General features: G+C 41.4%; 1 protein-coding gene across 1 annotated transcript in view; it reads left to right on the top strand.

Moving 5' to 3' along the window:
* The first annotated feature begins 5,410 nt into the window (after positions 1 to 5,410).
* tspan9a (tetraspanin 9a) overlaps positions 5,411 to 24,619 on the top strand; it is a 59,764-nt gene continuing 40,555 nt past the window's right edge. Inside the window, exon 1 of the mRNA XM_054620409.1 lies at positions 5,411 to 5,779. Within this exon, the coding sequence (XP_054476384.1) occupies positions 5,411 to 5,779 (369 nt within the window). The remainder of the gene's footprint in view (positions 5,780 to 24,619) is intronic.

Here is a 24,619-nt window from a genome sequence, read left to right as displayed (position 1 = left end):
CAAACAGGAAACAGTTATTTATTTTAGTATGAATAAAATCCAAGGAAAGCAAGCATCAAGGAATAAAATCTACCAAAACAAACTTCTGAAGTAAGGACCAAAGGCTTTCAAAAAGAAACACACACACACTCACACAGTCTCAAATGACACTCTCATATATTATGTTATGGTATCAAAAAACATTCTCTCATGCAAACTCAGCCTTCACACAAACAAACTGCTCTGTCATTTTGTGCAGGCGTCACAGATAAAGTGCACCACTTAATCAAAAGTAGATTCCAGCTCATAATACAAATAACTTTATAACATGAGTGGGTTTCATATTTATTTTTTTAGCCATGCCCATTTATATTCTGTCCTATCTTTTTCTATTCTACTGAACCTTCCTCTGGCTGTAACTGATGGTGTGTAGGTTGTGTTTGGATTCTGAGATTAACTATAAAGGGTTTTCTTAAAATGAATGAGTTGTTGATATGCTGGGTGTTAAACTGCAGTAGATTTCTGTAAACTAGACTTTGATGAAGATGGAGAATTCCAGCTGTGGCCTCTAGTTTAACTGTAGTAACCTGGTATAATTGGTCAGTAAAATCCCACAGTGTTCAGGCTATACCTAAATGTTCTGTAGGTGCCAGACTCTATCCACATGTTGGAAGCTGTGTTTTTGATATTGGTTGTTCATGAAAGATCCACCCCGCCAATTTTACAAATGAAGATCGATATACTTGTTAGTATAGGAGTACTGAGATGATGACCTGAGGAGTAGTACTCTGAAAAAAGTTGTAGAATGTTTTTTTTTTTTGTGAAGGTAACTTTCTTAAGTCTGAGAAATGAAGCCTGATTATGTTATAGTGATGTCATCACCGTTGAATAAAGGAAAATGAATTTATAATGATAAGTCACAAAGTAATAATGATAAAAGTGTGACGTCGAGTTTGGATGACATGGGTGTTTACTGGTCAGGGAGGGTCTAATGAAAGCCTCTAATTGAATTGCATTATGGGAGATGTAGGCTCCAGTATTGTCAGAACTTAACCCATATGAAGAACTAAGAGTCTTGGTCACTGCTGCTTCAATGTTGATCATTCCTTTTTTTTATCGATCTCTTGCAAGTCCCCAACTTTATGAAAGTGTGATACTGGAATACCAGTCCTCCTCAGACAATGTCTAGCTTTGCATTGCCACCAGGAGTAGTGAACCTCTGAACAACCTGATTATGCCACTGTATAAATACAGCACTCCACTAATCATACACTGATAAAGGTACAAACCATAAAAAAAGTCAGAAGTTACTATTAATGAACAATTCAAATAAATACATTATAAATAAATAGTACTGTTAAGTCACCTAACCCTGCCAGATGCTTTCTAATGTATAGGGGTGCTGGAGGAAGGCTTGAAAGGATAATGTAAGTAATCATAGTGCTTTATGAAAAAAAAAAAAAAAACTATTAAAGCGACTGGTTCCTGATGTTGAATATTTCACTTCACACCCTACCGTTAGAAACTGCAATATCTTTGTAATCTAAACCACATACAATGCTGTCGTTGCGTCATACTGCCTGCAACACCAAATCAAACCCGAGCTGTATTTCTTACATATATTTATTTTATCACCAGTTTTAACCTCTTCTTAAATTATGCTATTGTTGAGATGCGCTTCTGACACCACTTGTGACATTATTTGTTCATAGTGGCACTTGGAATGTGTTTTAGTTCCCTTTGTGAAGCATTGCCTGGAGAGCTCTGGGAGCGTCCCTGTTGGTTCCCTCTGAACTCTAATCTCGTCAATCCTGTCTGTCTTTGCACCATAAATATGTCGATGAAGCTGCCAGTTTTACTCAGCATCATAGAGAATGTTTGAATACAATCTCGTCCCCTTCACATTCTCCATCTCAGCCCAGGCTTCCTGCTCTGGTCTCCTCTGCTGTGCTCCGCATATTTTGTATCTTCATGGCTCAACTCTTCTGTGTCATCCCACAGACCTCCATTTCTCCTGGGTCTTACTTAGTGCCTTTTTCTCTCTCGCTTTACCCCCTCACCGTAATGCAGAAGCGCAGAGCCCTGTTGCTCTGAGTCGATGGATGGATCTGTGTGTGGAGGGAGCAGGCTCAGATGTGTCCTTCAGGCTACTTGCGGAATCAGTAACATGCACAGAGCCCCACTGAGCTCTGATAAATGTGGGTAACCCTCAGAGAGAGCAGCACTGACGTAAATTGTATTGAATTTAGTCTTAAAGGCCTGAAACTCAAGGCATGGAAGGTGCCTGGATTGAGAGAGTCTTGGCAGGTTTTCACATTCATTCAAAAGGGCTGATGGGAATCCATGTCCTTGGCAACTTGTGAAAAGCTATTTTCAGTGCGTGACGTCTAATTTTGACTGCTTTTATAACTGATTTGCCTGGATGATTTGGAGTAAGTACCTTTTGCAGTTCATAGATCTGGCTCCAGAACTGCAAAATGTGTGTTTAAAGAAAATCAAGGCTTTGTTGAGGCTAAAGCAAATGATCTGTTAAAAGGCGGGTGTAAGATCAAAGTCATGCAACTTCAATGTGTGAGATTCTGCACATTTAAAACCCTTCAGTTTATAAAAGCTCTTCTGAGCCACATAGAAAACTCAAAAAATACAATTGTTTCACACAAATAAAAAAAATTTGCTTTCATGTGAGAGTATAGATGAGATTGAAAGCACTTTCATGTCAGTATGGTAGATATCAGGCGACAGCCCACCGCTGGTTAGCTTAGCTTAGCATTAAGACTGGAAACATGTCAAAACAGCTAGCGTTGCTCTGTCTTAACAAAAAAACTAAATCCATTTAGCGGTTACTCTAAAGCTTACTAATTAGCTTGTAGTATCTCATTTGTTTAATCCCTACAGAAACCAAAGTGTAAAAAGTAAAAGTTGTGGACTTTTAGGAGATATCTGATGGAATATTTGTTGACTGGGATCCGGTGGTGCTTGTAGATGTAGATTTTTTTATATATATATATGTTGGGAAAGGGTTTCCTCCATTCCCCCAGTGTATTGAGCAAAACTCTGAGGAGCAGCTTGTCAATAGAATGAGAATAACTGGTCCACCTTAAAGGTCAGTCCACCTCTGGGGCTAACCCACTGCACTTTAATCAGCAGCCAGGTGTCAAACAAGACACTGGAACTTGGCTTGGGTTTTGAGGAGTTGTAGCAATTTTTTCACACGCTGTCTTTCTCAACAGCACATAGGTTATGCACATAATATGCGAAACATACCAACATGTTCTCACTCCTAACGTTTCAAATACCACAGCTTAGTCAGTAGCCCTTTTCTTTAAACTATGACGCACTGTGACGCAGGTACATCTCAAGGATCAGTCCTGGATGTGTCAGGGTAAGCGTGTGAAATTTCAGCTTGTTACTTGCATCATTTCTTTTCAAGATAAATGTCTGTGTGTTGTGACCAAATGTTGGTCCAGTGGGCTTGCAATACACTGGCAGAAAAGCCTGGTGCTGGCTATAGTCTTGTATTGTATCACATACAAACATTAGTAATGTATCAACTCTTCCTTTAGATCGATAATGCAGGACCCAGGTTTAAGTATTATTTAATATGCAAAGGTTTTTATATTTCGTAATTTTAAACCATCATACTTTGAATGTGCTGTTAAATTGCATCCCTAACCAATCGCTGAAACCTGATCTTCCATCTATGCATTACAATCACAATACTTGTGCTTCCCCAAGGGCTGTATTTTACTCTACAATGGTGAAACATACAATTGGATTAGCTTGTCTATGTCGATTGGGTATTACTGGATTTACCTTTAAGACCATTCAGTTGAAACTCTCTCTCCATCTGTCTGGAGGTTGAGCCATCACCGGCACTCCAGACCATTACCGAAGCAGAACAATGTGCAGGCTTGTGGTAGACCTGATTTAGCTTGACAGTTCTGTAGAAAAAGGTTCAGTAAGGGCATTTATATTATTCCAATTGTTTTCTCACCTGAGGTTAAAACTAAGCTCCTGTGAGGTCACACAGATAGACACAATCTGAAAACAGCAATAATTATCCAGTTTTATTAAAATCTGACCCTCAAGGGTCCTTAGATAGTTAGCCTTTGTTCTCTAATGATATGCACATGTAGACACTTGGGGAGCTAGGTCAATTTAAAGTCAAAGCTCTGTAAAATCAGCTTGTCGTGTCAATCTGTGCAGCGTTACAACCTGGAATTTGCCCCGGAGAGTGTTCACCATTTTTAATAAGATAAATCACCTGCTGTCAGAGTTAACTATGGGTTATTAACGGCAACATTAATCAATAAAATTACAGATTACAAACTATAACAGGGTGTGAAATTGCAGCAAACTGACAGTGAAACACTCACACAAACACACACACACGACACCTACTAATCTACAATTACCTTGACACTTCTATTTTTTTTGGTATTCATAAGCTGATCTCTGGCCTCTCAATTCTCCTGACAGCAAACATGAAATTGCTGAACGTGTATAGTCAAAGCAAACACAGTGATGGGCTCATTAAAGATACGGGGAGTGAAGAGGAGGAGCTTTGATCTGGCTGCAGCTGCTGCATTGGCTGTCTTCTCAGCAAGGAGGGGCTGAGGGGGAGAGAAAGAGAGCGAGCGAGAGAGAGAGTTGGGGGAGGAGGGCAGTGCTCTTGTTGGGAGATAGGGAATGCCCGTTAGACGTGTCCGCCGATAATAGCACATCAGCTAGAGCTCTGCCATCGGGAGAGCAGAGCGCAGGCAGTGCGGAGGACTGAGCCGCTGAGCACAGAATGGTACACTAGAGAAGGCAGGCACACTCAGAGAGAGAGAGAGAGAGAGAGAGAGAGAGAAGTGTAAAGGAAGAGGAAGACTGCATCAGAGGAGAGGAGGACAGAGAAGGAGCAGAGCAGTGGAGAGAGAGAGAGAGGACGGGAGAAAAAGTTACCAGATCAGCAAGATTACGTGGAAGTGGAGCAGCTGAGAGTCACCGGGGTCTCTTTCCCACTGGAGCAGCCCGGCAGCAATAAGCAGCACAGGAGGAGAGTGAAATTACAAGAGGGGACAGAGGGAGTGCTTTAACTTCTTCCCAGGAAAGACAGTCCTGTCATAAGGTTGACGGGTAATGCTCCTCACAGGTCTCTTCTGCACAGCCACTTCAGGACTATCACAGCAAGACAGCAGCACTTAAGCCGGGCATAGATGCCTCAGATGTGCAGTTCTACTCACTTCTCTACTGAAGACTTCTCTCGCCCCAACTGTGTGCTCTGAGGTGGATGTAGTTGTGCTTCTGTGAGGCTTTTATCGTTTTGCTGCTTCAGAGTGGGAAGCAGTGGAGACTTGAAGGGGGGACTTGTTCTGTCCTGTCATCCCTGAGACTATGGTAGACTGTGCGTCAGGGAGCCCTTCATCAGCAGCTGCAGCCCTAGAGCATGGAGAAGTCCAGCAGTGAGGAGTCAGCCATTCACCGTAGCCCCTCCGTAGATAGCCGTGACTCCGATTTTGCTCAAGCCTCCACGTCTGGCCGACCGTTTGGCGGCCGCGGCTTCACTGCCGGCGCATTCTACGGCTCTACGGGGCCGCGCAAAGACGCACAGCAGGGGCAGGCTGGAGTGGCGGCTGACACCAGCACCGGAGACAAGACCAACAACAAGTACAGCTCTCCCAAAGGCAGCAAATACGTGGTCTTTTACCTGGATCTATCCTTTGTGTTCCTTTTAGAATTCAAGAAGTGCAACATGGCAAGGGGCTGCCTCTGCTGCTTGAAGTATATGATGTTCATCTTCAATCTCATCTTCTGGGTAAGTGGCTCATCATTCTCTCAATGATTTTCTCATCACACTTCACATGAATCTAGTTGATGTTAATGATACAAATGTGTGGATATGGCTTAAAAGATAATGCAGTAAATCTGGCTTTAGTAACTCTGCACTAATCATACTCTGAATCGGTTTTCACAAATGAGTGTGTGATAAGTTTTTTTTTAAATGTTAATCCTGAAACATGATGGCAAAGGGATTCTTGTCATTGCAATCATGTGTTTTTATTACATCAGACTGCCAATGCCTGTTTCTCCGTATGCACGTTGCTATTTCTGGATATGACAGAGTCAGTGGCATTGCACCAGGTCTTCTTTTGTATGTGAGAAGGGGATTGTGGTGGGTTCATACGGGTCACTCATTCAGAGGGTTATATGATTTACGGTGTGCATGGGAGTTGAAATGAACCTTTTGGCATGCAAGTGAAAGAGTATATGCCTCTACAGTACAGTTACATTGATGAGTGACACATTATGCACCAAGGAGATATGAGTTGAGATGGTCAGCAAGAGTTTTGGGTGATTCTGGATATGATCTGATATTTGAGCTTCATTTTATTATTCTCTCTTTTAATGAAATGTCTTTGCTCTAGGGTGAAGCTGACACCAAATAATCAAGAAACTTTAAGTACAAGACTGATCCACCTGGACATTTGGCTCCATCAGTGTAATTTTAAATGTTTTAATTATTCATATTGGTAGTATTGCTCAGTAATAATAGAAAAAAAGAATCCTAATATATTTAACCCACAAAGACCTGGCCAGCGTGTGGCAGGCTCCGCTGTGTGCCCAAGCATGGGCATTTGTAGTAAAAGTGGGCATCCCTTGAATGTTTACAGTATGGATTAGAGGGCTTATAGGTTATGAGGCCAAGTCTTTTGTGTGGATGCAGCGAAGCGTTAAAACACCGCAACACTGGGGACTCCACCAACCCCGGCCTACCATGTCACTTGGTTGTGAGCCCTGCTAACTGGGGCACATTGGAGGCAACAAAGTAGGCATTAGCCTGAGCCCAGCTGTGATCAGGCCAGCATTGAAAACACACACACGTACACATGCACCACACAAACCGAGATCCGTCCCTTTGTCCGCTCCATATACTTAAACGATCAGCACTGACAGTGGACGGGCACTTTGGCCCTAAAGCTGTGGACGTCTCTGATGCCCCAGGGCGACATCTCCTTCATCATACTCATATCATTAACCCATCCACAGAGAAAAAGCACAGAGCGATTGCCAGAGACAAATTGGCTCAGGGGCTCTTCAGCGTGCCTCTCCTTGATGTAATGTTTGTTTAAGGGAATGAAAGGGTCAGAAACAATTAGCTGATGTTGGATTAATTAATGCAGACATTGACTTACCTTGATGGGAGCAGACACCTCCTTTGAACTCGTGCTGTACATCTACAGTGCAAGTAAGTGCTCCGGCCCTGATATTTAGATGGGGAGGGACATTTTAAGCTATTTCCTTAATCGATTGCCTGCCACATAAATGATTGATCCCAGTTAATAATCATTACGAAGGTTTTCTGTTTGTGAAAGCTTCATTTATATCGATGAAATGGATAATTCTTATAGAACACCCATAGGTGTGGAGCCACACCTATGGGGTCACAGGTTCTGATCATGGCACATGACGCATTGATACATTCATTCATCCGATGAATTACCACTGCTCATCAATATTTTTTCCTTGAACTACAAGTGTAATATGACAGATCAAGGCCCTATCACACCCTACATTAGCAGAGTGAAACCATCAGTTACCTGTATGTCAGTTCTGGCCCGCTTGGCTCGTTTAATAGTTCAGAAGCGACCTCAGTGTGCTGCTACAGGTCAACCTTTGGCAGAGGTCATAAGGTCATTATGATTTGCTATCTTCTTAAGGGGCAGTCTCGGGGGGGATTTGTGTGAAGGTGTTCGCTTCACTAGCTTCTTTCCAGGCTCAATTTGTGCTTAACCCTTTTCAGTGGCAGAACCCCGCCACTAATAACCGGCTGCTGCACACCACTAATGGGGAGGTGGAAAGGCTTTGGATTTCAAGGCTGGTGGCTTCCGATTCATGTGGAGCCTGGCTTGTTGGCCTCCATTAAAATGCATTACAACCATCCTGAAAGTGTGTTTGAAGCTCTTGCTATAGTGATTCTCTCTGTAATCATGTGTTTGTGTGTGTATGTGTGTGCGTGGGGACATAGGGACCTTAAGTGGCGATGGACTTTTACCCCAGCGCAGCACATCCCCTGCTGTGAAATAATTGAATTTTTACTCTGGTAATGTTCACTTAATGAACACCCACCATGCATTTCCCCTTCTGTTCCTGCAGATTGATACTCTTGTTTTCCTCCCACCAGTAGATAATTTTAGGGACAGTTTAATCAGTGTCCCGGGGTAATGAGGGGGTGAGGATGCAGCATGTGGCTGGAGGATCCGGCCATCAGCATGTGACAGCGCGAGGCTCATCGGCAGCTGGCTGGCTGACTGGCTTTCTTGGATTCTGGGGCAGCGATGCGCCCAGTTGAAGGCTAGCAGAGCTGGGAATAAAGGGTTCGCTCATCAGCAAGAGGCTGGGGACCGGGTGCACTGAGCACTCTGAGATATAGAGTAGGGAGGGTAAGAGGTATGTTGTATCTTGACACCCCTGGGACAGCACTGCTCTACCTCTGACACTCCAGGAATCACAAGGTTACTGCAGCTGGTAGGGAGGTTTGCCTCTGAAGCTCTGACATCTCATCTCAGGATTGAAGGGAGAATGATGTGCTGCTGTAACGCGACGCCAGGTACAGCGGGGGTCTCTTCTTTCTGACTGTGCGCTCATGCACGAGCACACTTGCCGTACACACGCAAACACACACTCGTTCTCCAAGTACTCTCCCCACCGAAACACCACCCGCTCCACGGGGCTTACAGTGGTAACTTGAAGCACAAGGTAAACAGCGGCAGGCACTCCAGGCATCTCCATAGATGCGCTCATCCTCAGGCCCCCCCAGCAGTTGTTCATGACCATCTGGCTCCTCTTTCTTATAAGGATTAGAGGAGTCTGAGCTGTAGGGGGGGTCTCGGGTGGATTAGAACAGTATTGGGTGGTGCTGTTAGGATTGAGAGCACGACTCCTCAGGACAGCTCTATGCTAAAGCCAACAGTCGTGAAAGCAAATTGCCTTTGTGCGGTGACAATGTGTTGTTTAGTCGGGAGGGGGGCCTGTTGTGCTCACACACACTGACAGGGACTGTTTGACCAGCCTGATAGGCTGATTGATGTTAAGTCCTATTGGTGTCAGCCTTGTGAGCATATTAGTGTTGGTGTTCTTGCTGGGAGCAAGGATTTCAGCCTCTTACTCTGCAGTACGTCCTCTGTGCTCGCAGCCTCCTCTGTTAATCTCATCCATTTAAAATTCAATTTACTGTCCACTGTTGAACGTATTTGTCTTGTCCAGTGATACTGAGCACCTTTTGAACAGTAAAAGATCATAGGGCTTTATTCTGCCAAATCACAAGCCAAATCACACACAAGGTCCTCTCCTTTGTAAGAGATAGGTTGCACTGTAGGTTAAAGGGTCCATACAAGGTTTGCCATCATCGTGCCACATCAAAAGCTAAAACCTCATTTGATATTCATATTTAAAAGAAAAGTGTCAGCTCAGCAGTCTTGTCCTACAAGTACATGAGGGGTGGTAGTATCAAAGCCTCTCCTTTGTTAGAGCAGAGAAAACCAAATGTGTTTAGCATTCATGAATTCTTGTGCTTACTTAGGGGATTGCTGCGGGATTTATAAACCATTTGGTCTGAGGCAACAGAAGATTAGTTTCTACATCGATTTAATCACTGTGCTCGACATTTAAGGTTTCAAATGTACCTGCGCTGTGACGCTATGAAAAGAAGAGCTATTGACGAAGTCAAGGTGGTTTGTAAGAAGTGTTTTTGAACATCGGGGTCTGGTTGAGTCAAATTCCATAAAGCATTTCACACAAGCTGTCCCTTTACCCCCGGGAATTTTTCGGTCTGATGTGCTATAGCAATTTGCTTATTTTTACTTCTCAATACCGGCACATGAAAAGTTTAGTCACTTTAAAAAGATCAAGAAAGCGTGTATTGTAACAAACGTTTTCTTTTTTCTTCTTCTTCTTCTTCTTCTTGTTCTTCTTCTCCTTTTACACAAGAGGCACAGCTGAACTCCATCAGTCACTGCCAGGTGAAACAAGAATCGGGGCAAGGGAAAATAGATGAGGGTTGAGTGCGCTCTGCGAGATGATGAAACAAGCTGTATATGCTGTGCTGTCACATGCATTTCATTTTGTCAATCCACCGTGAAAGACTGGCTGTTGAATTGGATTTGGGTTTGAATTGGCAGAATTAAGCCTCAACCTCAGCCAGTCTGTCCACCTGAATTTTACGCCTCCAGCTATGATAGGAAAGGTAGTCTGCGGATCCAATCAGTAGTCAATCCAAGCAGTCACAGATTATATGTCTTCTAGAATCATCCCTATCAAGCATTTATACTCTATAAAGACTATATAGTTGCCACATGGCCTAACCTGAGACTCTTTTTTTCTGCGGCATTTACATAGTAAACATCATTATATGTTAATGCATCTTAATCAGTTGAAGTCTTGTTATTAGCATTTTCTATGGATTGCTTGGCATCGATTCAGATTGGCTGACCTGCTTGGTAAATATCTCCGTATGCCCGCCTTCGTCCAGCAGACCGTCTGGTGACATCACTCTAATTTACACGTCTCTCCGGCTGCTTCGATTTCCCAGCCGTGTTGTGCGGCGCCGCTGAGCTCATTAGCTCATGTTGCAGATCAACTGGGATGCGGAGCTGCTGTTTTTCACTCCAAGGGGTTGAGGTAATAGAGCATGAGAGTTGGAGGTGTGCAGTATGTAGGTGGTGCTTTTGCAAAGGAAATTAAGTCTACCACACCATCGCTCTATGAATGAGGTTGGCTTCAGACTTGATGAGTGGTTGCTTGGTTTTGTTAAAGGGCGTTTATGGCACACATGAGATGCTGAAAGACGGCAACAAGTTAATAACTTACAAAGATGGAGATAATGTAAACCATCCTCACAAAACAAGCACAAGTCGGGTATTACTAGTCATATAAATCGCTTTGGAGATTTTTGACATAAAATGTTACAACACAAGGGTGCAACTTTAGCCCAGTTGCTACTGTGTCAGCTATGTGGCACTCACTTGTACTGACAGGTGAACAACCTGAGAACAGATGAAATAACAGTAGCTGCTACATAGGAATTACAGCACATAGGTACATTTTGTACATCTATCCTTCATCTGAAAGTCACCTTTTGATGAGAAAAATCATATTCACAGTGGCCAAATCTATTGTGGTCATGGTGTTCTCACTAGGAATAACTATACATTACATATTTTCTTTGCCCAGGAACATGAAACACAGATATCTGTTTTTTCTAAATATAGGCCAGAGGAGTTCAGAGCAGTGAGAATGTGAGAACGATGGGGGGAAAAAGGAGTGTCATTAGTTCTGCATACATTAGCAGGATCTTTTGTAATGACTATGTGCCAAACCGTGCTCCTCAGGCAATAAAGAAGGCAGCATCAGTGTAGTGTGGTCAATAATCTGTTTATATCGCTGAACTGAAAAAGAGAAAATATCCGCATAGGTCATGTATTTGGGTTATTGATTAAACTATTTATTTATGTATGTATTCTTTTTGGTCATTTTTTGCATACTAGTTCAGTAGGGCTGTCGCAAAAAACACAATATTCACAAAGCCAACCGCAACCGCTATGTTCATATTTTTTTCCCTTTTTTTATTCTTTGCAATGGGAGCGCTGTATATTTACACCATGCTACAAACACCAGCAGCATGACGAGGAAAGAGTTGAACAATGTTCAACATTGGGTAAAACTCCATGCTCTTCACTGTATTTTCTACCCAGCTGTCCAAACACAATATGTGCTTGTGCTGAACAAAAGTGCTGAACAAAAGCCCAGTGGAGGAGAAATATTCTATATCATAGCAACCAGGTGCAACCGCAGCATCCCAGCTGAAAAGAAAATTGTTGTGCACCATTGCTCTTATATGTTCTGCATTTAAAATGAAACGTATATGTCTTCCTCAAAAGATGATTTTGTAAAAAGCAACAATATACTTAATAATAGCCTAACAGTAAAGGTTAATTATATCGTACTCAAAGGATAAATTAAGTCATTTGCAGTAGATCGGTCATGACGTTAGCATGTACTGCATCCAGCAGCAAAAGTGAGCTACAGTCAGTGAGCCGCGGTCTCAAGACCTGTTTAATAAAGGTTTATTAATATTGAAACAAGTTGTACCAACTACGACACTGCACATCCACATCCAGCAATACACACGGTAAGTGTGAAGTAGATTGAATGAGGTTCTCTAGATATGTGAAGGACTTAAACACACACATACTGTACACACATACAGAGATTCCTTGCTTTGTAGTTAGATTCTACAGCAGCCCACTCAGAGGATATTGCGGAAAATGTCCACAAAAACTAGTTCCTCTGTACAGCTTTACTGCTAAGGGCAATTTCACATTATATAATGTAATTCAATTTGGTGCAAAGTGATCGGTATTAGAAAGTAAACTGTTGTCCAAAAATACACTAGTCTGGCTAAATCCATCTTAGAAAATGAGTGCGAGCATTGTTGCTTTTCATCTGCCTTTGAACATTTCACACTTCATGTAGTGACAGTTTGTAGCGCCTGTGGACTTAGGGATTCAGTATAGCTGCAAGCCACTAAAACAGACACACTGCGGTCTGTGATTTGGTCAGCTTAAGCTTTTGAAGTGCTGTGACAAATATCTCTGAATGTACGTCGCCTTTGTGCTGATTCTTTTTTCTGTTTTATTTCAAAACATTTGATTCAATATCGGTGCAGCATAACATTTTGGAGCTTACACACGTCGCAGAGGACAAATGTTTCATTGCTAAAGGAGTGAATTCAAACTGCTATGTCTTCCTCACCTTCTCTATTCACCTCCAGGAAGACCAATCAATGCTAATCTGCACCTAAGCAGTGAATTAATGTGGAATGTTGGAGCAGCTTGCTAGTTCAACTACTCAGCATTTTTTTTGACACCTAAAGGCAAATTACAGTGAAATCAATGTTTCCCAGTCAGTATCCACCTCCGGCTCTGCTGAGGAGGCTTAGAGAATATCATTTTCTAAGTCTTTTGAGAGCAAAATTCCTTTTAGATTACCCTGCTCATGTTTAATTAACAGTATATGGGATGTATATATTAACTAACTGCATATCCATAAATTGTATGCATACTGTGTTTCAAATAGTGGTTTAGCAATGCACAGGTTTTGATTTTGTTTGTTGGAAATACTATATGTTTTCTAAAGCTGCAGTTAAGTCCATCAGAACAGTGTCCAGGCTCCCTAAGATCTCCAGAGGTTATCAGCCGTAGGCTGAGGATGCATCAATGACTGACTTTAAGACCTATTTCCCCAAGGCCACTAGCTCAATTGATTCAGTTATTTTCCCACCATAAACCCACTCAGACAACCCACATAGCATCCTGGAGAGCTTGATTCCACTTATCTATCTCCTTCCCCCTTTTTAAAACAACATTTAGAGACCCAGGACACACTGGGCATCCACACCACAATACATTTAAAGTATGAGCAGCAGATCGACTCCAAATTTGAGTATTTTATTTAAGTGTCAACCTTAATTTGGGTCAGGCATCCACTGCTTGAATAATAATAATGAGCCCAGGACACATCTCCAGCAGGGCTTCAACACGCAACGAGGCGTACTCACGTCAACGTTGTTAGCCATGACAAATGAGAGACAGATTTATGCCTTTATCATTAGAGCACATATTGATTTATTTAGTCGAACCACCGCAGATTACTGCTGCGTTATTACTCAGCCATAAAATGCAACATATTGTTGCTTTCTAGATGGAAACACATCAGCACATGCGCTGACTCGATGATCGTCTGTGAATGCCTGACATGTTTTTATAGCTGTTTTTAATGGGGCAATTTCACATGCTCTGTGCAATATGCTCTACATTTCAGACCATCAGCCAATGTATTAGACTGTGTGTCAGGATTCCAAATGGAGGCCTATCTTGTTTTCAGGAGCGAAACCCAGATCTTCAGAGCAGGTTGTTGCAGTGCTCTCGTTATGTCTGATCCAATTTGAGGTTAACTCTTATTTGATGTGCATGAGGTTTGCTCACAACACTGCTCTGATATTCTCCCTGAAGAGGGAAATGCAGTAACTAGTCAAGATCCTGCATTGCCACAGTAGCGAGATAACTGATAAACTGTGTAAACCTAATGGGGATTATTGCCGTTTCTTCCTGCATGCAGATTCATCCTATTCCTTATCAGATTTTTAAACTGTCCGCTTGACTTCGCCCACGTCTTATCACACAACTAAAGCGAATGGTTCTGCTTGTTAATGTTATACCAATATGCAATTACAAATTGTATTTGCCAGACATGAAAGAACATTTGCTTCGTGTTTCTGTTCTGTTTCAGAAGCTATCATGTTGTGTGTTAAAACAACAAAATTGTAAATCTGAAGCATCTGAGCATTCAAAGTTATATATAAAAAAGCAAGCACGCAAAACCAGCCTCGCTCCATCACTTTGGAGTTCTTTCTGCAACACGGAGGGATGTCTCGGATCTTATGTTTTATAGAGGACATGACAGTTTTATTGCATGTTGTCAGTAATTGCAGATGTTCACCTAGAAAGATGAATTATCAGGTTATGGGTGTTCACGCCCGTGTTATGAATTCCAACTGTCACAAAGTAAGAGTATTTTCTAAATAATAATGCATCTCTTTGCCTTGAACCCACATTCATTAACCTTTCATTCAACAAAAACATAGGTCAGGTTAGCCCCTGATTTGTTTGCTATGAATTAAGTTATCCTAACATCTTTTATTTAACATGCCAACATGCTTTTTTATAAGCTGTGTATTGTGTACACAATTTTGTCCATTTATGGTCCTAATTAAATATCACGTACAGTGAAAAATTGATGTAGAGACCTCACTCACTGGCCATGTGGTATTTGCCGTCCCCATCAGTAGTCATTATTTCTGCACAGATGTCTCCATCTCTCTTATTAAGCCACCCAGGCTTTAATAATGGGTGATTTTGGATGGCTGAGGAATACAAAAGAGTGAGAGCTTGGTGTGGGCAGAACGCGGTAAGGGAAAGGAGTCTAATTTAATAGGTCGATGATGGGGTCATCGCCACCATCAGTGAATGATCTCATTCATCCATAGTGGGCCATGGTAATTATTAACATAGACCCTATGCCTGTGTATACTCTCATCAGTGCAGGGCTGTGAGACAAATCCCCATCACTGTGATCATCTCAGCAAAAGACAGAGCGGCATGTTTGGGGGTCAGCCCATTAATGACCTCTTCCATGACACACACATTTTAACTATTTCAGGATCATTTTAGATCTCCATATGAGAGCGTTTTCTGCTTGCTTGCACTGGTTGCACAGTCTTTTCTTGAGCAGATGGGTAGGCCAGATTTTTCTCCCCAGTCCCCTTCTGAGAGGACAGACTGGCAGACCCAAAACGCTGTCCTTTCCCAGGGTGGTAAGAAGCGAAGCGAAGCGAAGCATGAAGGCAGGGGAGGGAGGGGAAGGACCTCTTCCCCAGAGCAAGAGAGGTGAACACATTGATATTTGATGACAGCTCCCCGAGAGGTGAGTCAACGTCACTCTCAAATCCTTATCTCTCTCCATCTCTCTAACTCTCCCTTGGCATCCACATCATGTGTTTGTTGTTTTTAATCATTTAGTCATTTGGTCTATTTCAGGAAAAAAAAAATATAGAAATTAAATTCAGTTCAAAGGGAGGAAACAGGGATTGAAAGATTTTGGCAGATCAACAAACTAAAGGATATTTTAATTTACGGTTGGGTTTTCCTGACCTTGTCCTTTAGTTAGATGATGTGTTTGTGATGAATTGCACTATTAGCCCATAATTTGCCATTAATTATGTGTTTTCATCAGTTAAATGCGCCACAGTAAATCTTTTATGAGCGCTGTTGAACTATGGATTAGTTGCAACATCACTGTTTGGGTGTGATCAAATGCAATTTGTTGTACTTGTGGTCACAGCTACATATGTTCTTAGGCAGGTAGGTTTTCATCTGTTCTCACACAAAGGTCCTAATGTTGTCACATTGCAATGTTGTTCACTGAATCATTGGGATTTCATTACAGTCTGCTAGCACTGCAGGCTACTGCAACGCATTGGCTTCGCTCTGTCTCTTCCCACTTCCAATATCTATTATGTGCATTATGTCGATTACACCGTGTGCTAAAACTGAATGAGTCGCGAGTGTCTGCGACAAACTCAATTAGATTGTTTTTTTGTTTTTTTAATTAGATGTCCTACTGTAACTGGCCGTGAGTGACGCAGCTTGGTGCCGCATGCCATTTTGAGCTTAACTTTTTGCCTGACCTCCTTTTTCAAGTTCCACAATGGACAAGGAATGGCTGAGAGAAAGTGACAATTTTTCGTATAATACATTTAAAAAATATGCCAACCTTAGAATGACTCCAGCATGAAGCTCTACAGAAAAAAAAAAAAGTCTGTCCAAAATCTGGCTCCCAACCATTGTCAGGACCCATTGTGAGGTTTTTGTCAAGTTGCTGAATTCTACATCACTCATTGTAGACCGGGAATGCTGCTACTGTTAAATGTCGGCACAAACAGGATTATCAGCCCGTGTGTAGTTACTCTTTAACAACATCAGTTCTGGAGTAATTGACATTAGTGAAATACCCAGTGGCCATATGATATAGCTGTAGTAATATTTGTTATTCATTTTTAAAACATTATTTAAAAACAGAGACATAAGTAAGCATTAGATGAGCAGATGAAAATGAAATGCAGGTGTACTCAGAGAGAAGCAGTCAAACAGTAGAATTAAACTCTCACTAAATAAGTAAGTTGCTTCTTACTTCCGACAGCTCTGAACTCCCCAGCCTGATTAGCTCGCTTAGAACACAGCTACTTTTCTGCATTATTCATCTATAACGCATGGGCATTAAAATCCTGTAATGCTGTGCTGGGCTTTACGCGACTAATTATCCGATAACAATGAAATTAACGGACCTCCATCATTTATTCATTCGTTCATTCAATATACATCAAGCTCTATCTGTGTACCCATGAACAGAAAATTCATGTACAGCCATAGCGCTTTAAATTCTGCGGTATATTGCAGTCTCCATAGGCCTATTGTGGCTGTATTATAATTTATGGCTGTGCATGATGTAGCAAACATGCATTTAATGGGAGCAGCAGAATAAAACAGCATTGATCTCAGAATTAAGTCAAATTGAGTTGCAAAAAGGCAGATGATGAATGAAATCTCCACATGATGAAGACTATGGAAGCCCTCATCTCACATGTGAAGGCTGATATGTCTGTTTGCTGGCCTCTGTCGATATTATCGAGAGCCCAGTTAATTGGCACATGAAAGCATAACTCTGTTTGCTTCAGTTGGTAAAGCGTTCTTCCATTTTCAAAAGACCCCCCCACACACACGCACACACACACACACACACACACACACACACACACGCACACACACACAGAGACACCCCCTACAGTTCATTTTTCATTGAAGCGCTTACCTTGCAAAAGAGATGTGAGGGGAGAAAATATTGTGCTGCAGGATGTTCTCACTCTGTCTTTAATTCTTTCATAGTCTGTTGGAGAGATGAAAGGATTTCTCTGTAGTCTTGCCATTTTTTATCAAAAAAATTGCCTGGCAGTGTCCGTGAGTATTTTCTAATGAATCAACATAGACACCTGTGACAGGTGAAAAGAACAAGTAAGTAATTATAACATTGAGGACAAATAGGCAATGTAGACTATTTCTCAGACAAGTCGCTCTGTCTTCTCCACTTTTTAAGATCCGTATAAGCAAAACTTTAATGCTCATGAGCCACAAGAGGGCCTTGTCTGTCATTGTAGTGAGAAATGTTCCACAAAAGCAATCACATTTCACGCTGGCCTACATCAGAGTGGCTTTATTAGCCTGGTTTAGCTGCTGATCCAATATCATCTTAGAACGCATTCTAGCTGAGAAATCTGGCTGTTTTTCATATTAACCGTGGTGGGTGGTCAGCTTTATCACCTATACAATTCGTTCGTGATCAGCAGTTTCCATTTTCATGGTGAGGCAAGAATAACTTCATTCAAAGACACATTTATTTGCAGAGGATGTGCTCTGGCAAGAAAGGGAATAAAAACAAAACATCAATATGCTTTTGAAACAGCTTCACTCTACATCTGTGCTGGTTACAGGGAGATGGAGAATGCAGCTGCAGGTATCCAGATCCTCATTATACCAGAGTCCATCCCAGATGCAGGCTGTTGTGTCTGTAGAGATTCACAGCTCTTTTCTTTAGCAAAGATGGTGAGCGTGGAGGCCTGCAGGAGAGTATAAGCACAGAAATGCCTGCAGTTCGCTGTCAACATTTTTGCGCGTCTGCATAATGAATCCACTTGACTTCCAGTATACCAAGAAGGCAACCAAGGTCAGGAGAGTGCGCATGTATATTCATAACCGTGGGGTTGAATTCATGTACATTTAAATGCATGCATTTGCTGTTTGCACTTGCCACATGAACAGTAGTTCCCGTTAATGGCTTTGCTTTAGTGCTGTCAGTCACTGGCAAATCTCACCTAGATGACTGTACATCTAACCATTTATTATAGTCATTCTGATAATACATCTAAGCTTGTTCTCCCATTGTTCTTTTGAGCGCATGATTGTCAGTGCAGCAAGACAAAAAAAAGCTTATTTTAAGAGAGGATCTGTGATGTGAGTAAGCTGAAAAGGTAGGTTGCCAATAATTCACGGTGTAATGCTCTTTGTCTTATACAATTTAGACCTTTGTTTCGACCTCATTGATAACGTGTCCTTTTATTTATAGGCACAGGGAACATAAATCGGTCACAGTTTATAACCAATTGTCATCAAGTCGGCATTTTTCAATGAAATGCATCCGCTATTGAATAGCTCTTCTCTTTTTTAGTAGTTGTTACTAATTCATTTCCTGTCTTCTTCGTTCTTCTTCTTCTTCTTTGAGGTAAGGTAAGGTGAGGGAAGTCTGGGTAGAGTGAGATAAGGTTGATTGAAGAAGGAGTTTTTAATGGAGTTAAAATATTTTTTTTTACATAGTATATGTAAATATTGATTTTTAACAGGCAAATTAAATGGATTTAATTTGCCTGTTAAAGATCCATATTTAACCTTGTCACCTCTATCTATCTGATTGACCTCATCTTATTCTGCCCCTTTGTCATTGATGGTAAGCCAGTAGGTCTTCCTGTTTCACTTTACACAAGAAAAATGCTGGGTTATGGCATCTACAACCAAATGAGCCAGCGGGTAAGTCAAGCAGCTCAAGAGGAACAAATGGCCCCCATCAGCAGCTGTGTTAATAACACCCTCCACTCATGTTCTCTGATATTAGAAATAGAGAGAAACCAGAGTCTAAACTGATACTTTCATTACATGATCTTTTCAGGGAATGTTTTTTTCTTCTTCTATATAATGGAAATGTAAACATTTCAACATGTACACATGAGGCACAAATATTGCCACAGAAGCAGCTAGTGTAATCAGCAGACGTCAGTTTGAAATGGCCTCTGGACACAGCGATAAGACCGGATGGCATGGATCAGCTTTAGCTCTATCTTCTGCCTCATTTGTTCCTGTCCAAATGAGATAGGCCTGCTCTCTGCTGGCAGCCTTCCCGCGGTGACACAGTGACAATGCGACGGGCTCTTTAGAAGCATCACCTGTGTGGCACTCGTGGAGTACAGCAGACTTGTCACTCTGCCATTATCCGGCTCAAACTCCAGGGATGGAGGACAATTAGAGGACAAAGCAGACGCGTCAGCATGTCAGGACAGCGGGGGGCCGTGGAGCGAATTAACTGAACCGACACCTCTGACGTTGTTGCCACGGTTCGACAGGTGGACAGGCACATCCCTCTTGAAAATGTCCTGTCACTCTGGCAATCACAGGGCAGGTGCGTAAGATTAAGCAGAATGTTTATCACTGCTGCCTTTTCAGCGAGGAGTGCTCTCTAAACGCTGATTGTATTTGGATCCATCCTAGGTGATCTACTTCAGAGACTAGCCGCACAGCACTTGTTCAAATGTGTGTGTAATGTAGAGACGTTCCTTGGTAAACAAGGAGGGCTATTTGCATACTAAAGAAAGAAGAAAAGGAGGAGCAAGGTGGGAGGAGTGAGACACCTGTTGAAACAGTGGCTGGTGGATGTCTATGATGTGCTTTGATTTAGGAAGGAAATCTGTCTCAATCTCTCCCCATTCCTCCTGAGAGTTTATTGTTTTTCATCAACTTTCAAAGGTCTTTATACGGTCTCCTTGCTTTAAAGTTTGCTGGCTGTAGTTCTGGCTGCAGCTAACAAGTCCAGGTATAATAAAGATAACGTGTGCACCTAATGTGTCAGTATTATCCAGTGAATTCACACCGTTTTAATATATTTTCACTCAGCCATATCCAACCCAGCTTTTCCAAACATGATACAGAGATTTAACTTTTGCCATATCACCCCTTTGTTCTGATGATCGAGCAAAAAGGAACTCTACAGGTGAATATTTGAAATGTCATGATGTCATGATGAGTAACATCAGTACTAAACAACATTTGACACTGTAATTTCTTGTAAAGGTTATCTTTGGCGTAGACTTTAAAGCTTGTAAAAGCCATTTCGAAGCTTTGGCTCAAAGCAGCATCTCAATTTGGCAAATCCTACTGGAGTGCAGGTTGTTGGTTGAGTATGAAATGCATGAAGAACAAACTGATATCTTCTGTTTTGCCCTACGTGCGGTAGCCGAGGTTATCAGCGCCAGTGACCTGCTCTGTAGCGAGACCAGACTCAGCAGTAGTGGCTAATCTTCTGATATTATCCGCATCCTTGTACAATCTTCTCACCGCAGGCTATTCCATTACACTAGAAATGAAGAGTGAGAGAGGTCAGGGCAGGCAAATAAACAATTTTAGGTGGAACATTTCATTATGTTTAGACCAAAGACGAGAAATTTGATTCCTCAATTAACTGCTGCCTGCGGCTGCAGATGGGATCTTTGTGATTAGCAAGACGGAGAATATTCTTTGCTATCAGGGAACCACTGCTTTGGTCTTTGACTTTAAACTTTACTTTTTCTGCTCACTAGGCCTGCTGTTCCAAGACCAAGGACTGAGCAACTCAAAGTGTTTGTTAGTTTATTCTTACTGTGGCTCGTGCTGTGATTTCCCCCTTCCTCCTCTTGTTAGCTCTACTTTCTCTGGATCAACAATTCTTCGCCACCACAGTTAGTCTTCGGTGCATGTTTGTTTGCAGTGCGATTGCTTTGTTGTATGTCTTTAAACAATGTTCTGTGGGTGAGAGATCAGACTTTAACTTTTCAGAACTAGTTCTATGTGAGTGACTCTAAATAGGTTAAATATATATAGACAAACAAATGCACATTCAAGTGTTGAATAGCCTACAGGCTTAGTGAAGCCAAAAATAGCCCCTTTTTTTCTCTTTCTTTTTGGAGCTCATTTTATTCTATAAAAATGCAATATTGAAATAGCCACGGCATCTTTAGGAGAGATGTTCGAACTGAAAACATCTCTCTAAATGCTAATTTTATCCAGGCATTTTGTGTCAACTGTGTATTTTCTTAACATCCTCACCAATCATCTCAAAAGTCAGTCAAATAGAGTTGCATAATTAATTGAGCAAATACAATCTGGATTGGATTGGATGGATTATTTCATTAAACCATGAGTGGCTACACATTGTAATCAGCAGCATAGTATACAGTGTATCTCAACAACTATTAAATGGATTGCTATGGAATTTGGTACTCACATTCCTGTCCGCCTCTGAATCAATTGGGATTAATTTGGTGATTTTTCCATCCTACACCCCTATCAGACCAAAATTGAATCAGTCATTTATGACCAAATACGGGCAAAACAAATGACATTTCCATCGGCCTCTGTGCTTTGTGTTTTCTGCCTACTGGCAACGTTAACACACTAAGCTAAAATGGCGAACAAATAACATTATACCTGCTTAACATCAACAGATTCTCAATGTCATTGTGAACATGTTAGCATGCTGAACGGTAACTACATTGGTAGTGAATTCATTGTTTAAGTCTTTCTTAAACAAAACAAGACATTTAATGGCAGGACCTTATGGCCTAGGATGTTGTGAAGGGCATTTTTCGAATGTTTTCAATTTTGCAGCACATTCAATCTAAATACTGCATTGCATGTGGCAAGCATTGTTTAATTAAAAACAATAAATCCCAGTGCCTTGTCATCCTTCTGCATTTGTTTGCAGATCGAGCCAAGATGTCAGATGCTGTTTACACAGGCCAGTCACATAAAGCTTGGGCTTACTCTATGTGTGAATGGAATATAAGATGCCCCGAATGATGAGCTGCCCCTGTGTGGAAAGGGTGGAAGGAGAAGTAGACTGGAGACTGGAGACAAGACAGGTGTTTACAGTATATAGTAGAGGGGAATAAAAGAGCTATCTGAGCAGCCATTGGGAATTTGGAAATAGTGTTTACAGCAGCCTCCTTCTCAGTCAAATCTATTACCAGTCATCCCCCTGCTTTGTATATCTCTGAATTCCTCTCAGACGTGCACCACATTATAGGTTAAACACTGCTTACCTCGCTGTGATGGAGTACAAAGAACCTGGACTGGATTAGCATCTGCTTGAAAGTCCACAAACATTAGAATCTTATTTGTTGCATTTATTATTATCGTTACCTCAGTGTGACTTTTTCCCACCCTCGTTTGTTAGTCAGATTCGGGCAGAGTGATTGCACATAATGGAAAGAAAGTATTAATTTGGGATACCACCATCTGCTCTTTTACCAAAAGCCAAATGTGGAGTTGGTGCTGCTCTGGAGTAAAACCATGTGCTCCTCTTTGATGTAGATTGAAACCTCTTTTTCAACAGACACAGCCATGTGTATTATACCAATGAGAACATTTCTCAACAAGAAAGATTCATCCTGAATCATTTAAAATCTCTTTACACATCTATTTGCTGTTGTTCCATATCGATCAAAGTTGACAAGAGCTCACAAAGACACTTGCTATTTATATATATGAAATTTACCTTTTGTACTCTCACATAAGGCAGAGGAACCAAAGTCTCCACTGATGGTAGCCTAGATAAATCATAATTCACCAATGGCCCCATTAAAGAAAATGTTTGACATCTTAGATTTGGTTATTCCCTTTCTTCATGTCTTAACTGAGGAGATTGATACCACGCATTTGTCTAATGCCTACAGCCTGTTATCTTAGCTTAGCATAGCATAAAGACTGAAAGCAGGGGAAAACTGCTAGCCTAGTGCTGTCCATATGAAACAAACTCCTCCTTCCAGCTGCTCTAAAGGTTAGCTATTTATTACCAGCAGTCCAGGATAACTGTTCCCCCCTGTTTCCACACTATGTGCTATGCTAAGATGAGCTAACCTGTTGCTGGCTGTAGCTTCATTTTAACTGTACAAACATTAGAGAGGTATTGATATCTGCATCCAATTCTCAACAAGAAAGTAAAAACACATATTTCAGAAGAAGTTGAACTATTGCTTTAACACTACTGCTTTTGGCTTATATAAAAGGCAAAACTAAATAATAATTAACATCCTGTATGTTCTATACCTGATAAAATATGAAGCACACATATTTCAGTTGCTTGTTTTCCTAGGAAAGAGATCTTCAATTGTTATTCCTCCTGCAGTGAGTAAACCCTCCTGTCATGTACACACTACTCCAGCTAACACGACTAACGTCCATGTCCATTACTCAAACATTTGTACAAGGCCATTCTCAGACATTTCAGTAAAAACCCGAAGACAAGAAAGTCCGAAGGAAAAAGGTTGTACCTGGAAAGCAAATTACAGCTTTCATACAGGGAATTCACATGTTGATTATAACTAATAATGTACGAGAAATTATTTTCACCAATAATGCCTGCAGGCAAGGCATCACGAACTTGTGAGCACTCATTTTGTTGTTGAGCAGCCCTTTGAGCCTAATCAAATTGGCCAGTAACTTTGACTACACCATATTTTGTTCTGGAAACAATCACACATTTTTGTTTTAGAAATGGATCTACACTTATTTAATATTGGATTATCAACCCCTAAAGTGTCTGGTTTGTGTCACCAACCAAAACGTATTTCTCCCCCCCCCCCCCCCTGTCATTCAGTGACTCAGACACACACACAAAAAGAGACATAAGTGAATGCAAATATTCAAAAGAGGATGTCTCAATCCAAGTATCCAATTAGCATTGTTGATGTTTCACAGCCCTTGAATATGAGATTTTGACATCCTTATAATTAAAACTGTATCAAAAATAATTAAATCCTATAGAATTACAACGAGAATGGCTCTCGATAAAGGCGATGATTTGTAATTGAGACTCCAAAAATATTTAAAGCATTCCACAGTATTTGGCATTCATTTTCCAAAGGATTTTGCAGGCTGTCTAGAATAGAAAATGTGCTCTGACAGAAGGATAATTGAATTGACCACCTTCGCCACCCACTGTTATCCGCCTTAGCTTCACACCTCCTCAGTGTCGGTGCAGCAGATAGTGATTTTTTGGAGCTTCAGAGAGAAAATAGTAAGACGGGAGTGTATTGATCAGTCTTCTCGAGAGCTTCACAGATCACCGAGTTTTCTAGGCAGCCAACATTTTTGTCTCTGGAAGGGATGCTCTTTCCATCCATCCT

This window comes from Anoplopoma fimbria, chromosome 19 (assembly GCF_027596085.1).
Source record: "Anoplopoma fimbria isolate UVic2021 breed Golden Eagle Sablefish chromosome 19, Afim_UVic_2022, whole genome shotgun sequence".
Taxonomy (NCBI): domain Eukaryota; kingdom Metazoa; phylum Chordata; class Actinopteri; order Perciformes; family Anoplopomatidae; genus Anoplopoma; species Anoplopoma fimbria.
The sequence above is the reverse complement of the archived record's forward strand: the minus strand, read 5'-3'. Positions and strand labels throughout refer to the sequence as shown.